Source organism: Schistocerca nitens, chromosome 2, assembly GCF_023898315.1.
Source record: "Schistocerca nitens isolate TAMUIC-IGC-003100 chromosome 2, iqSchNite1.1, whole genome shotgun sequence".
Lineage (NCBI taxonomy): Eukaryota > Metazoa > Arthropoda > Insecta > Orthoptera > Acrididae > Schistocerca > Schistocerca nitens.
This window is the reverse complement of record NC_064615.1, coordinates 46,939,442-46,954,560: the sequence shown is the minus strand read 5'-3', so window position 1 is coordinate 46,954,560 and position 15,119 is coordinate 46,939,442. Positions and strand designations below refer to the sequence as shown.

Here is a 15,119-nt window from a genome sequence, read left to right as displayed (position 1 = left end):
CCCTTTCCCTACCTGCTCCTCCTCTCTCTTTGTCCATCCTCTCCTCACCCTCCTTACCCCTCTCTGCCCATCCCCTCCTCAACCCTCACTCTACACATCTCCTGTACCATCATTGTGGTGTCCACCTTTCCTCCTCCAGTTTCTCTGTCTCCTCCACACTCACTCTCTGTCTTCCTCTTACTCCTGTCTCTGTCCTTACCCTCCTTTCTCCTTCTCTTTATCCATCCTCTCCTGCCTCCTTCTCTCCTTCTTTCATCCCTCCACGCAGGCTGAAGCAAGTCGATCCGCCAGGTTCTACAGAAACATTCTCTGTACCTTACCTCCTGTTGCAGCTGTGTGAGTTGTGAATATCCAACGTGTGAGAGGCTGCAGGAATCCTTTGTAGTCCTGCTTAACATGAATGGCGATGGCAGGAAGCTGATGCTCAGACTGCGTACAGGGAGTGCCATGATGGGAGCTTGCCACATCTTCTGCGAGATGGTTTTCAGCCTTTTGCACGGCCTTCCTGTATTCTGCCACCGGCAGTTGATGACAGGTGGCGACTGGGGTGAAGGTGGCCGCTTTTGTGGCCAGAATATTTGGTCGAATAGAAAAGGTATTCCGCACTAAAGTCATAATTACGTCATTGGCTGAGTGCAATACTACAACGAAGTGCTCAAGAATCACGGAATAGTTCTCCAGTTTGGAACAGATGACGACAATAGTTGCCAGAAGGAGGTAGTTGCTGAAGTAATGAAGCCACGTAGTCAGTGGTAGTGAGTTGAAGAATTTCTCCTGTAAAACAGTTTGTAATCGCCAGAAGTAATAATAGAAACGCAGTGGTAAGAAGTGAAGTGGTCTACGTAATGGATGCTGGTAAAGGAAGAGGATATACAGACGAGACAAAGCCTACTCGTCCATTCCCTCCTCACCCCTCTCCTTACCTGCTCCTAATCTCTCTTTGTCTATCCTCTCCTCGCCCTCCTTGTCCCCTCTCTGGAGTCTTGAAGGCTTAAAAGCATTACGAGCAGACTTGGGAAGATAACGAAAATATTTCTTTCTATAGGAATATAATCGATTGTCAAACAGCTATGAAAAGTGGAATGGGGAACTCAGATTTTCTAATTCCTCCAGAAGATAATAACTTGCCAATGTCCTTAGACGTAAGGTTGTACTTTTAGACCTTTGTTCGATGTCACATACTTTGTAATCACAGTCAATTGTCGTTAAATGGTTTTTACTCCTTTCTACCATTACTAAAATGTCGTTTTACATATACATTATGATAAAAAAATATATGTACATATATATGCACGGAAGCAAAACTCCATAAATTCGTGGGAAAAACACAGTAAATCCAAATTATTTTAGGTCATATCTAGTAAAATAAAAGCCGAATATTTAGGGGATTGTCAGAATTACACTCCTTTGGTCAACCTAAATCTATGATGAAAAGGAAATACGAATATCTGCCAAATGAAGCAAGAAAGAAGTTTTCGGCTTTTCCTGCAAAACACGTTCTAGAGCACTCACTACATTTCGTTTCTGGACCCTTCAAATAGTTGTTTATCGAAACAGATTCCCATCTATACTACTCAATTAACTTCACCTGACGATTTGAGTATGTAAATGTGCTTTTTCAAAGGGTGCATTTACGGCTATTACTTGTCACAAATATCTTAAGGATACGACACTGAAGGCTCCCTCAGAGCTAAAGAACAATAAATGGATTCATTGGTCACTCCTCTAATTTAAGGTCGCCGGAAACGTATTTCTATTAAAGTAATTTTTACAAAAATATTTATATCAGGGTGATTAGTAACACAATAACTTTTTTGGTCACATTGCGCAGCATAATTCTGTATTAGTACCGAGTATGCTACAAGTGAAGTCTGCTTATCCATGTTGTGTTCGACTTAGCAGAAATTTAACATAAAAATATGAAGAACAATTCAGTGCAAATGTCGTGTGATTGGGGCCTTCCGTCGGATAGACCGCCGTTCGCCGGGTGTAAGTCTTTCGATTTGACGCCACTTCGGCGACTTGCGAGTCGATGGGGATGGAATGATGTTAATTAGGACAACACAACACCCATTCCCTGAGCGGAGAAAAATCTCCGAACCCGGGTCCTTAGAAGTGACATTCTATGGCGCTGACCACTCAGCTACCGGCGGCGGACAAACAATTCAGTAATAATATAAGTATCTTCTTTAAAGCAAAGAACTGAACAAATTCAAGTTGAAAATTTAATTACTTTCACGTTTCGTTCTGAAACGTTGAATAACATTCGCTGCTTCAGATCTTCGCATTTTCAGTTCGATTTTCAGAGGATTTCTCGCACTAAGCGACAGTCACTCTCGTCGAGGCTTACTGAGGCCACGTGCTGTTGTGAAGGCTGACTGGAACAACAATGCGCTGATGTATTGTGTAAAGTAGTCAGTGTGTTACTTCGTGTGGCGATTGAAGCAGTGCTCTATCACGGATCAAACCGTCTGCTTAGCTCTACGTTTTGGTGACAATTTTCGGTAGTATAAAGTGCCTTACCAATTAGGGAGACTCATTAGGAATATCAGTCAAAAGTTCACTAAATATTCTGTAGTTAAAAAGGCGAGATAGATTTCGCATTGTTAAGTGAAGGAACACTTACAGGCTCTACTGGGCGAATAACAGAGTAAGTTAGAGAGTTGTGACACACGTCAGGCCGGGCAGGTGCCTAAAATTTATTGTGGCAGTCGCGCGACTAGAGGTAAGAAACAGACGCACACGCTGACCAAAGATACAGCGCAACGCAGCGCAGTCTGCAACCTTCCTCAGAGTAATAAATTTCCTCGCGTTAAACGCTGAAGTGACAAAAGTCTTGAGATACCTCCTAATATCGTGTCGGAGCTCCTTTTTCCCGGTGTAGTGCAGCAACTCGACGTAGAATGGACTCAAAAAGTCGTTGGAAGTCCCCTGCAACAATACTCAGCCATGCTGCCTCTGTTGCCATCTATAACTGCGAAGGTGTAGCGAGTGGAGGATTTGGGGTACGAACTGACCTCTAGATTGTGTTCCTGTGTGGTCAGATCTTTCACTCGAACAATATAGAATGTTCTTCAAACCAATCGCGAACGATTGTGGCACGGTGTTCAAATGGCTCTGAGCACTATGGGACTTAATATCTGAGGTCATCAGTCCCCTAGAACTTAGAACTACTTAAACCTAACTAACCTCTAACCTAAGGACATCAAACACACCCATGCCCGAGGCAGGATTCGAACCTGCGACCGTGGCGGTCGTGCGGTTCCAGACTTAAGCGCCTAGAACCGCTCGGCCACTCCGGCCAGCTGGCACGGTGTTATGGCTCACTGTCATCCATAAAAATTCCATCGTTGTTTGGGAACATGAAGTACAGAACGGCTGAAAATAGTCTCCAAGTAGCCGAGCATAACCATTTACAGTCAATGATCGGTTCAGTTGAACCAGATGATGCAATCGATTTCGTGTAAACACAGTTCACACCATTATCGAGCACCACCAACTTGCACAGTGCCTCGGTGACAACATGGCTCCACAGCTTCGTGGGGTCTGCACCAGACTCGACCCCCACTGTCAGCTCTTACAACTGAAAACGGGACACGTCTGACAGGGCACTGTTTTCCAGTCATCTAGGGGCCAACCGCTATGGCCACGAGCCCAGGAGAGGCGCTGCAGACGGTGTCGTGCTGTTAGCAATGGCATTCGCGTCCGTCGTTGCTGCCATAAGCCATAACGCCAGATTTCACCGCACTATGCTAATGGACACGTTCATCGTACGTCCCACATTGAACTCTGCTGTTACTTCACTCAGTTTTGCTTGTCTGTTAGCAGTGACAACTGTACACAGACACCACTTCTCTCGGTTGTTAAGTAAAAGTCGTCAGCCGCTGCGTTGTCCGTGGTGAGGGGTAATGCCTGAAATTTGGTATTCTCGATGCATTCTTGACATTATGAAACTCGGAATATTGAATTTCCCAACTATTTCCGAAATGGCATGTCCCATGCGTCTATCTCCAACAACCGATCTCCGCCCAAATTCTGTTAATTCTCGTCGTACGGCCATAATTAAGTCGGTAACATTTCACATGGTTCACCAATTCGCTGCCCTTTTACACCTTGTATTCGCAGTACTATCGCCGTCTGCATATTAGCATACCGCTATCCCATTAATTCTGTCACCTCAGTATACAATCCGAGCAATAAATATGGCAACTAGCTCACAGGTTTGTAAGCTAATGCCTTTTCGTATTTAAAATTGATAAAAAGTGTTACTAAAAAGATAAAATGGGTAGGTCTTACATGAACTCATAATTTTAAACTTGCGTTCATGATTTCACGTAGGCCTAAGAAGCGACGGACGGTTCTGTCGTACGCCGTACTAAATATTTGTACCACCAATGACAATCAACTTGAAACAGTAGTCCCATTATATTTTGAGATTAAGAATTCCTGTATTCTTTTTTTAGTCTGAACGACTGTTGGAATTTTGCGTGTGCAGTTCAGCTTGCTATATCTTCACTGAAATCATTAGCTCGAAATAGTTCATACAAACATCCTCTGCAAAATATACTGCCGCACATGAAATAGCCTGTATTATATCGATCACTACCCATTTACAGCGATTACAACTCACTGTCATTATTTCCTGTTTTAGTTTTAGAAATACATCCTTAACAATCTCTTCAGCTGCTTTTTCTGGTATGGGATTTATTATAACACTAGTGTCATCTGCAAAAAGTACTAGTTCCGCTTGCTGAACGTTAAGTGGGAGGTCATTCACATGAATAAGGAACAGCAGAGGACCTAAAATTGAACCCTGTGGGACTCCCTTTGTGATAACTCTCGATTCACTAGAATTTACCACCCTCTCAACTTTTTGCTTTCTGTTCATTAAGTATAATTCAAACCAGCTGTGTGTACAGCCTTCAATTTCATAAAACCTGAGTTTTTCTAAGAGTGTGACATGATCCACACAGTCAAATGCCTTGGAGAGATCACAAAAAATACCAACTCGCGGTAATTTGGTATTTAGGGCTTGTACTATTTGATGGGTAGATGTGTAGATAGCATTCTCATTCGATTAACCCTTCCAGAATCCGAACTGTGACATGCTGAGTAAATTATTTTCACTTAAATGTAAGACCACTCTTGAATACGTAACTTTATCGAATATTTTAGAAAATGAAGTCAGCAATGAGATTGGTCTATAATTATTTAAGTCACTCTTGTTCCCTTTCTTATGAGGATGTTCGTCAACTGCGAATTTCAATCTGTCTGGAAAAAATCCCTGTGCCAGCGAAGCATTACATGTATCGCTAAGGACTCCACTTATTAAACTATAACAACACAATGTTTCCATTCAAAAATATCATATAGAAAACACTCGACTACGAAACTCCTCTTTTCCGAGTAGCCCCTACCCCACGTACTCAGTTCTTCATTGAATTTATTCCACCATAGACAATTTACACTCGTACGAAAGTTCTATTATAGAAAAGTTACTGTCTTCAAAAAAGTCACCGGGATTTACAGTTAAAGTTGCTGATCACTCTAAGCTTCTTCGAACATCGTAGTATTGTGGAGAGGTCGTTTGACAGCGACATTAGTCCAGAACTACTCCACAATCCGAAATTTGCGCCAGCTCGTTAACACTGGGCGGTGGCATAAACTGCAACGGGAGTTTTCTGCTATGCCCTTTCCAACCCACGAGTGTAACACTTAAGAGAAACTCACATACCGTTTGATCGCGGTACACAAATCCACGTTCGAGCAGTCGCGGCTCAAACACGCTTCTAACGACCCGTTTAGCGGCCGAATAATCTCTCTGCGATCACAGCATGCAGCCGCGCATGCCAAGCTTCAAAGACATTGTTAGAATAACGCACCGCTTAGGACTGGTACGTCGACCTAACTATGCCTGTGAAATTCGGCATGCGCGGTAGTATACGGTGAGAGGATACTTTTACTACATTGTCTTTGCCAATCCCCTTTGCCCTATCGTATCCAGCGGTTACAGCATTTACATACTAACATTATAATCACGGAGTTATCTGATGAAAGTGCGCTCATCAAGAAGCGAGAAAGATAAATCTTCATTTTATATTTGGGAAAGAGAAAGATGTATGCATATGACACTGTGTTGGAACTTTCTAGGTTCTTTTGTATGTGTGTGTGTGTGTGTGTGTGTGTGTGTGTGTGTGTGTGTGTGTGCGAGGAGGGGGTTATGAAGGGGGGGAGGGGGGGAGGCGGCGGATCAGTTTTACAATACCGTGCAGTTGCTAGACTAGTAGGAGCCTGCCGTGTACGAGTATGTACGTTTCTCTTGTTAATTACTTTTTAGTTGCAACAGTAATCATTACGTAGTTGAATCGAGCTCAACGCCACAAAAAAACTGAGTCTGACTGCCAAAGAATTGTTGTGATTGTAGTAAGAAAACAGTTTCGTCACAGCTTGTCGCTCGGAAAACTCATAAAAATGGAGGTAGGAGTTCAGAATCCCTTTGCTGCAAAGAACCATGGCATCAGTGAGACCAAACGGCAGAATTACATTTGGAATGGGAGGCGAGAGAGGGAGGGTAAAACTCCATAACAGTAATTTTTCATGTAACTGAGTCTGTTAGTTTCAAGAATGGTATACCTGAATAATACAATTTTGCAGGAGGTACGCAAAACTTACCTTATCCAAAAAGGTTAATAGTTGTACTCGCGATATTATTTGTAGATAGATTACTATGTTTAAATGATAACCAGATTGCACACATATGTCAACAGCGCCCACAATATATTTTCTAGGGAAAGGCTAGATTTGGGGATGTGAAGTTCAAATGGTTCAAATGGCTCTGAGCACTATGGGACTCAACTGCTGAGGTCATTAGTCCCCTAGAACTTAGAACTAGTTAAACCTAAGGACTTCACAAACATCCATGCCCGAGGCAGGATTCGAACCTGCGACCGTAGCGGTCTTGCGGTTCCAGACTGCAGCGCCTTTAACCGCACGGCCACTTCGGCCGGCGATGTGAAGTACTTTTTAATATTTTGGAAGACACATGGTGACTTGTAAGTGGCCATAAAAAAGTTCCAGTTTCAACCCTATTAAAAACGCATAATACCGACTTTTAAATAAACGCCTGCCTACACTTAATTTTTTCCCTTTCTTTGAATGCTGGGAGGGGTAGCGGTGGCTCCCCTTGTCTTCGGGTATGGGCGCCCTTGCATGATGTCATTAGTATATCCTCAGTACATTTTTTTATATTGACAACAATTTTTAAAAATTATTTAACCATTCTTGCAAATTATTCAATGTAATATCGATACACGTGAATCTGATAATATACTGGGTGATCAAAAAGTCAGTATAAATTTGAAAACGTAATAAATCACGGAATAATGTAGATAGAGAGGTACAAATTGACACACATGCTTGGAATGACACGGGGTTTTATTAGAACCAAAAAAATACAAAAATTCAAAAAATAAGTTCAAAAAATGTCCGACAGACGGCGCTTCATCTGATCAGAATAGCAATAATTAGCATAACAAGGTAAGACAAAGCAAAGATAATGTTCTTTACAGGAAATGCTCAATATGTCCACCATCATTCCTCAACAATAGCTGTAGTCGAGGAATAATGTTGTGAACAGCACTATAAGGCATGTCCGGAGTTATGGTGAGGCATTGGCGTCGGATGTTGTCTTTCAGCATCCCAAGAGATGTCGGTCGATCACGATACACTTGCGACTTCAGGTAACCCCAAAGCCAATAATCGCACGGACTGAGGTCTGGGGACCTAGGAGGCCAAGCATGACGAAAGTGGCGGCTGAGCACACGATCATCACCAAACGACGTGCGCAAGAGATCTTTCAGGCGTCTAGCAATATGGGGTGTTTCTTTTTTTTTGTTCTAATAAAACCCCATGTCATTCCAAGCATGTGTGTCAATTTTTACCTCTCTATCTACATTATTCCGTGGTTTATTAAGTTTTCAAATTTATACTGACTTTTTGATCACCCAGTATATTATATTGGAAGGCAATGTCTGCTGTGGAGACCCTTTTACAGTTGACATTCGAGTCACTCGAGATTGCTTTGACTCTGAACGTTTCAAGCATACAGTTGTCGAGAATTAATTGATAAGTCTTCTGACCATGGCAGCATATTCACTATTGGAAATGGGAATTACAATTTTTACCTACCGCCCCAAGGATGATGTACCCGAGGCCAAGCAAATGTGAACTGAATCATCCATTAATCGATGGTGACATCGTTCCATTGCTGCAACAGGATCCATAGTACCCCAAACGAGGGAGATAGGTGGGCTAAGATTTGCTCGTATTGTAACCTCCGTGACACAGTACTCGTTAAAGCATGTGCTATGGTAAGTGAGCGGGATTCACCTTATGAGAAAGGATTTTCGTATAGTCATCGACCGCGTGTACCTGAATGGTGGCAAATCAGACTTACATCCACTCTGTAATAACAATGATCCGTCAAGTAAGTTCGAAATGCAATTACACGTCAGGATGGATCAAAAGCAACGCAGAAGATGCTACCAATTAGATAATAATACGGTCGCCAGCCTAATTAGGCATTAACTGAGTTTCTTCCCTATACAAGTTGGTATATATTCATGCAAAACAACAGGATTTAACACTGCATAATATAGTCGAATTTTAGAACCAGAAAATCTATTGAACTGATAGTTTTACGTTCTGTACTAATATGGATGAATACATAACACTACACTATAATGTACACTACAAAACTTTATACTGTCTATTAATCTGACTAAAATCGGGCATAGGTTACCCTAGAAATTGCACTTTCCTGCCACACACAAAATGTCAATTTTGATAAAGATAAAACACTGATAAATTTTGACTTTTATATTGACTTTAACTTTTGCTGGTCAAACTAATTTAGAACAATTCAGAATTCAAATGAATAAGGGGGGACCCTGAAACTTATGATCGCTGTATTTAAAAAATTGATTACTGAGTTTATTATGCGTTCAAGATTTCCAGTATATAAGTTACTACCCTTTTCATCTTATTTACTGCTCATTTAAATGTCTTTAAATCTGTCTCGAAATAATAAACTTCATTACTATATCAATACTAAAGTTATATTTCAACTTCGTTAGACCTTCCTTATTCATTTGCTGGTTCATAAACAAAACATTTCATTAAACACCATTCTAAGATAGCTAGTTCTGCAAATAATTATTATTAACACAAATTTTAATTTTCATTTCGGGACACTCGGATTGCACAACATTTGGAAAGGACCCTGTCTAGGTTAGTTGTGAGGATAATTAAATTATGGGAAAGTTCTGGTAAAATTTAGGTTATTATTGCACCAAACAAACACATTTCACTCTCTGATCCACACGAATACAGTACTAAAAGTTTCTACCTGCTAGTATCGATGCGGTGGTTGGTGGGCGGCGAGATGGCGAGGCACAGAGCACACATACAGCCACAGCTGTGACTCTTGATGTATCGGCACTTTAATTCTTCTTAGCGTCGCAATACTTTTCCATTTAGTGCCTATGGAATTTTGCCATGCTGTGTGGGCATTGGAACAGCATACCCGAGGCTCAGTGAAGCTATGTCTTCCAGGAGAGCCTCCTCGCTCCAGAAGGTGTTGCTCAAACCAATGCCAAACTCCAACAACTACTGAGCCCGTTGTGCCGTGCAGTGCCCGTGCGCATTTTCCCACGCTCGCCCGCCATCCACCTTTTACCGCTCCCTTATAGACAGGGTATTCACCCGAGGTTTTGCATTCTACATATCCTAACACATTTCCTACGTATGGACCAGACGCACAGTTACAATTTTAAACATCTTACAACAGTTTCAACATTTGTTATATTTCAGTTCTATTAAAATATTACTTGATATTTAACATAAACATTAATATTCACATTGAAATTTGTTTACAGTTTTCTTAATACAGTGGCATAAAACAAAAAAAACTGAAATCAGAGCATCAATTACACAAGTTTATCGATGAATCAGATGGGAATGATTACTTATATGTACAATATTACAGAGTCGTTGTTGTTACAGTATGTCTCACCACCTGCAGGCTGTCGAAGAAGATTCAAGTGTCAGTGCATGATACATCCAACACACTGAGGTGACAAAAGTCATGAGATAACTTTGTGCCCATATGCAAATGGCGGTACAAAAGGGCAGTGCATTGGCGGAGCTGTCATTTGTACCCAGGTGATTCACGGGGAAAGGTCTCCCATGTGTTTATGTCCGCACGACGGGAATTATTAACAGACTTTGAACGTGGAATGGTAGCTAGAGTTCGACCCATGGGACGTTCCATTTCAGAAATCGTTAGGGAATTCAGTATTGCGCGATCCACAGGGTCAAGAGTTTTGTGGCGGCGTTCGTAGCGACAAACAATTCGCTGTAGAAACGGCTTACGAAGTCACCGCCACACTTTTATTAGCGGGCCGACCGGTCCGCTGGAACAGTGAACAGAAAGATGAAAACCCAAACACTCTGATTAAATAAAAGTCGGTACTTATCTTTATTAACGAAGATACAGGAACACAGTAGTGAACTCCGTGTCTACAGAAATCTGTCTAGTTCGAGTCAGAGCGGCTAGGTCAGCGTCGGCTGACGACAAACAACAACTCTGCTGCGATGAACACACAACTGACTAGCAAGTACACAATTCGGTGTCGAGTATACAACTGAGCGGCGAATCCAGAACTGTCCTAGCGCTCGCGACTCCAGCGCTTAAGAAACCAGAAGCCAGCGGTGGCGCGCGCAGACTTGCGGCGATTTCCTGTCTCGCTGGCGCTGCTTATGCGGACGGCGTCCGGACTTTGAAGCTGCCAACCTTTTGGCACCGGGCTCGGGTGGCATTACTGGCTAGGATATAACACTCCTCCCCCCCAAATCGCCGCACCGTCGTTGAATAATGACGTGGCGAGCGTCGACGGCGGGGGAGGGGTCTGGCCGCAGGCGTAGCAGAAGAGACCGGGGCGGAGACTGTTGTCGGTGGCAGTCCCCGGTCCGCACCCGAGCATTGGCTGCGCGGGGCCTCGGGAAACACCGACTGAAGACCGAGGTCAGGGTGCACGCCTGTGACCACGGGCGCAGCTTCTGGTACTGGACGCGACGGGGCGTCGGGACCCACGAAGAGAGGCAGCGTCTCCTGATGCTGCGTCGACGGCTGCCGAGTGGGCACCGGACAAGGCGCTGCGGTGTCAGAGTCCTTGGGGGTGCCCAAGGAAAGCGGCTGCAGGACAGGCTGCACAGCCACCGCTTGGGAAGGCGGCCCGGCTGAGGGGTCGACGTCCATCAGCTCCGAAGGCGGTGGCGACTGAAGAGGGACCGCAGGCGCCGGAGCGACCACCTGGGCCGCTCCCGGATGAAGCTGCGCGGGAGGCATCAACGGGACGGGCTGTCGGCGTGGTAGCGGCGACGGCTGCTGCTGCTGCCCTGGGGGCGGCAGCGAAGTCGGAAGGCGCGGCTGGAACCCGCCGCGGACCAAATCTGTGGACAAAGAACGAGCGGCAGAATCCGGGCGGCCAGCGCGGCGCAACTGGTTCTGATGCCTCCTGTGCAACCCAGTAGCACCTTGAACAGTATAAAAACCGCGACCCTGGACACTTATCACGGTACCACGTTCCCAACGACGGCGACCGTGATAAACTCTGAAAAAAAACGGCGTCGTTGCGCTGAAAACGCGTGCGATGCTCAGAAGCGGCGGGTCGATCCGGGGGGTGCAACAACCGTAGTAGGGTGCGATGACGACGGCCGTGGAGAAGCTCCGCAGGCGAAAGGCCGTCGCGTGGCGTGGTCCGGTACGACGACAGGAACGTGATGAGGGCCTGCTGACGAGAGTGCGTAGCACGAAGGCGGTCCATATGATCCTTGAATGTGCGTACAAAACGTTCCGCTGCACCATTCGATTGAGGGTGGAACGGCGGAGTAAGAACATGGCGAATGCCATTGGCAGAACAAAAACTTTCAAATTCAGCAGAGGTAAATTGTGGACCATTGTCAGACACTAAAACTTCTGGAAGACCCTCAATACAAAAAATTGAAGTCAACGCCTGTATAGTTTGTGCAGACGTTGTAGACTGCATGGGCACAACAAACGGAAAATTACTAAATGCATCTATCACGATGAGCCAACGAGAATTCCAATATGGACCAGCGAAATCAATATGTACTCGCTGCCAGGGACCGGCAGGGCGTGCCCACTCAAAATAGCGTTGAGGCGGAGCAGCTTGGTGTTCGGCACACGTCGAACAATCTGTAGACATCTGCGTAATCTGCTTATCAATGCCGATCCATGTACAATGACGGCGGGCAAGCTGCTTGGTGCGGACCACTCCCCAATGACCTTGATGCAACAAGTCGAGGACCTTGGATTGGAGCACTTGGGGAACCACTACACGAAGCTGGTCATTCTCGGTGCGTAACAGCAAAACTCCGTGCGAAACGGACAACAGATGACGTTGCGGATAATAGCGACGAACCACAGGATCCGATATGTCCTTTGCCTTGGACGGCCAACCACGTTGAACAAAACGTAATAGTAAACTCAGATGAGGATCCGTAGCTGTCTCACGTGCCACCTGACGATAATCAATCGGAAAATCCCGGAGGGATTGATGCTCATCGGCGTCAATCTGATGGCAAGAGTCGTCAGAGGAATCGAAGACATCATCCGCAGCAATCGGCAATCTAGAAAGCGCGTCAGCGTTTGCATGCTGAGCTGTAGGGCGATACAGTATCTCATACTGGTATTGTGATAACAAAAGAGCCCAACGTTGTAGTCTCTGAGCTGTCCGCTGAGGAACTGGTTTAGACGGATGAAACAGTGACGTCAGGGGCTTGTGATCTGTTACTAAATAGAATGGTCTACCATAGAGGTAGTGATGGAATTTTGTGACACCGAACACAATAGCCAACGCTTCCTTGTCCAATTGGCTATAATTACACTGAGCTTTGTTTAGCAATTTAGAGGCGAACGCAATAGGACGTTCGGTGTTACCGACTCGGTGAGACAACACAGCACCGAGGCCGAAAGAAGAGGCATCAGAAGCTAACACCAGAGGCTTGTTAGGGTCGTAATGGACCAGACAACGATCATTCAATAAAGCCTCTTTAAGCTGCTGAAAGGCTGATTGGCAATCAGCTGACCACACAAACGGAACATTCTTACGGCGGAGACGATGCAACGGTGCAGCAATCTGTGATGCATTAGGTATAAACCTAATATAATATGTCAATTTGCCAAGAACTGCTTGCAATTCATGCAGATTGCGAGGGGCGGGCAAATCACGAATAGCTGCTAAATGTGACTGGGAGGGATGAATGCCTTGAGCATTAATAACATATCCCAGATGCTCCATCTCCGTAAGGAAAAATGAACAGTTATCGATGTTGCAACGTAGGCCTGCCTGAGACAACACTGTAAACAAACACTCCAAATTACGGAAATGTTCAGCAGGCGTCCGACCGGACACAACAATATCGTCTAAATAGTTGCAACACGATGGCACATTAGCCAGAAGTTGTGACAAAAAACGCTGAAAAACAGCTGGAGCTGACGCACAACCAAAAGGCAAACGCAGAAAACGGAACAACCCCAACGACGTGTTTATGACAAAATACTGTTGTGATTGCTCGTCGAGGGGCAATTGCAAATATGCTTCACGGAGATCAATTTTGGAAAAGAAACGAGCTTCCCCTAACTTATCCATCAGCTCGTCCGGTCTAGGCAAAGGAAAAGAATCAATGACAGTCTGAGGATTAACTGTCGACTTAAAATCAGCACACAAACGTAACTTGCCAGACGGTTTCATTATAATAACTAAGGGAGAAGCCCACTGGCTCGCTGAAACGGGTTGAATAACACCGTTGTTTTGCCAACGACGAAGTTCATCTGCTACAGGTGCCCGCAGGGCGTGAGGCACTGGACGAGCACGAAAAAATCGAGGCTGAGCATTATCTTTTAACGTAATATGAGCGGCAAAGTTCGCAGCACAACCTAGTTCGTCTTTAAATACGTCACTGTATTGTTTACACAAATCGGTTATGCTGTCTTGAGGAACAACAACAGAATTAATTTGCAACACATTGTCTTGGATAGACAGGCCAAACAAGTCAAAACAGTCTAATCCGAAAATGTTTACACTGTCTGTAGCGCGGAGCACTGTGAATGAAACTGTTTTTGTATTGCCACGGAATGTGGCTGGCACGCTACATACACCTAACACAGGAATTTGTTCTCCACTATAAGTATCCAAAGAATGTTTTAGGGTGGCCGATAGCCGCATACGTAGCACTATTTATGAGAGTCACAGACGCACCAGTGTCTAATTGAAAATTGAAGGTCTTATCCTGGATGCGTAGCTTCACAAATAGTTTATTACACTGTCTCTGGAACGGTGCAGCGGAGGCGGAAGACACAAAATCAGCGCGTTTAGCGCGTGTTCGATGCTTACGACAACTCGTGGGTTGGGCGGGTGGAACAACAACTCCCGCTTCACTTGCAGTCTGTACATTACTTTTTACAGCGTTTGAATTACGCTTGGGTCGCATAGCAGAGGGCTGGGTGGGTGGCTTATTGCGAACAAGTTTATTACCCACACGAACCGTGGAAGAGTCTTTAAACGCGACCTTCTGGGCGGGCTGGCTTTGAAGAACATGAATATCCATGGGCTGGGCAGCACTAGAATTGTTCTTGCGTTTACGCAAACAAACAGTCTGGATGTGTCCTTTCCTTTGACAAAAGTGACAAACCGCGTTTCTTAACGGGCAACGTTCACGAGGATGAGCAAGAACACACTTAGGGCAAGACTTAACTCTATCATTTTGCACACGCGGCTGACGAATGTGTTTAACATGACGCGGCCGGCTAGTGTTTACAGTCTGACTCTGCCGGTGGGGCCGCGGGCGTGACATAACTTGCTTAGCACAGGCAATTTGAGAAATACACGGCTGATCTAGCTCACACTCAGCATAGTCAAAAGTATCTTGGGCTTCAATAATGTTCATCACAGTCTCTAATGACGGGTCAGGCAACTTTAAGATAGCAGCACGAATACGAGAATCTGCAATGTTTTGAGTAATAGCGTCTCGTAACA

General features: G+C 44.7%; 1 protein-coding gene across 1 annotated transcript; it reads right to left on the bottom strand.

Moving 5' to 3' along the window:
- Positions 1–655: 655 nt before the first annotated feature.
- LOC126234829 (translation initiation factor IF-2-like) lies at positions 656–14,691 on the bottom strand. Its single transcript, XM_049943571.1, has 4 exons — positions 14,562–14,691; positions 11,073–11,511; positions 924–1,039; positions 656–774 (listed from the first exon to the last, which is right to left on the bottom strand). The coding sequence occupies exons 1-4, from the start codon at positions 14,689–14,691 to the stop codon at positions 656–658; spliced, it is 804 nt and encodes a 267-aa protein (XP_049799528.1).
- Between the last annotated feature and the right edge of the window lie 428 nt (positions 14,692–15,119).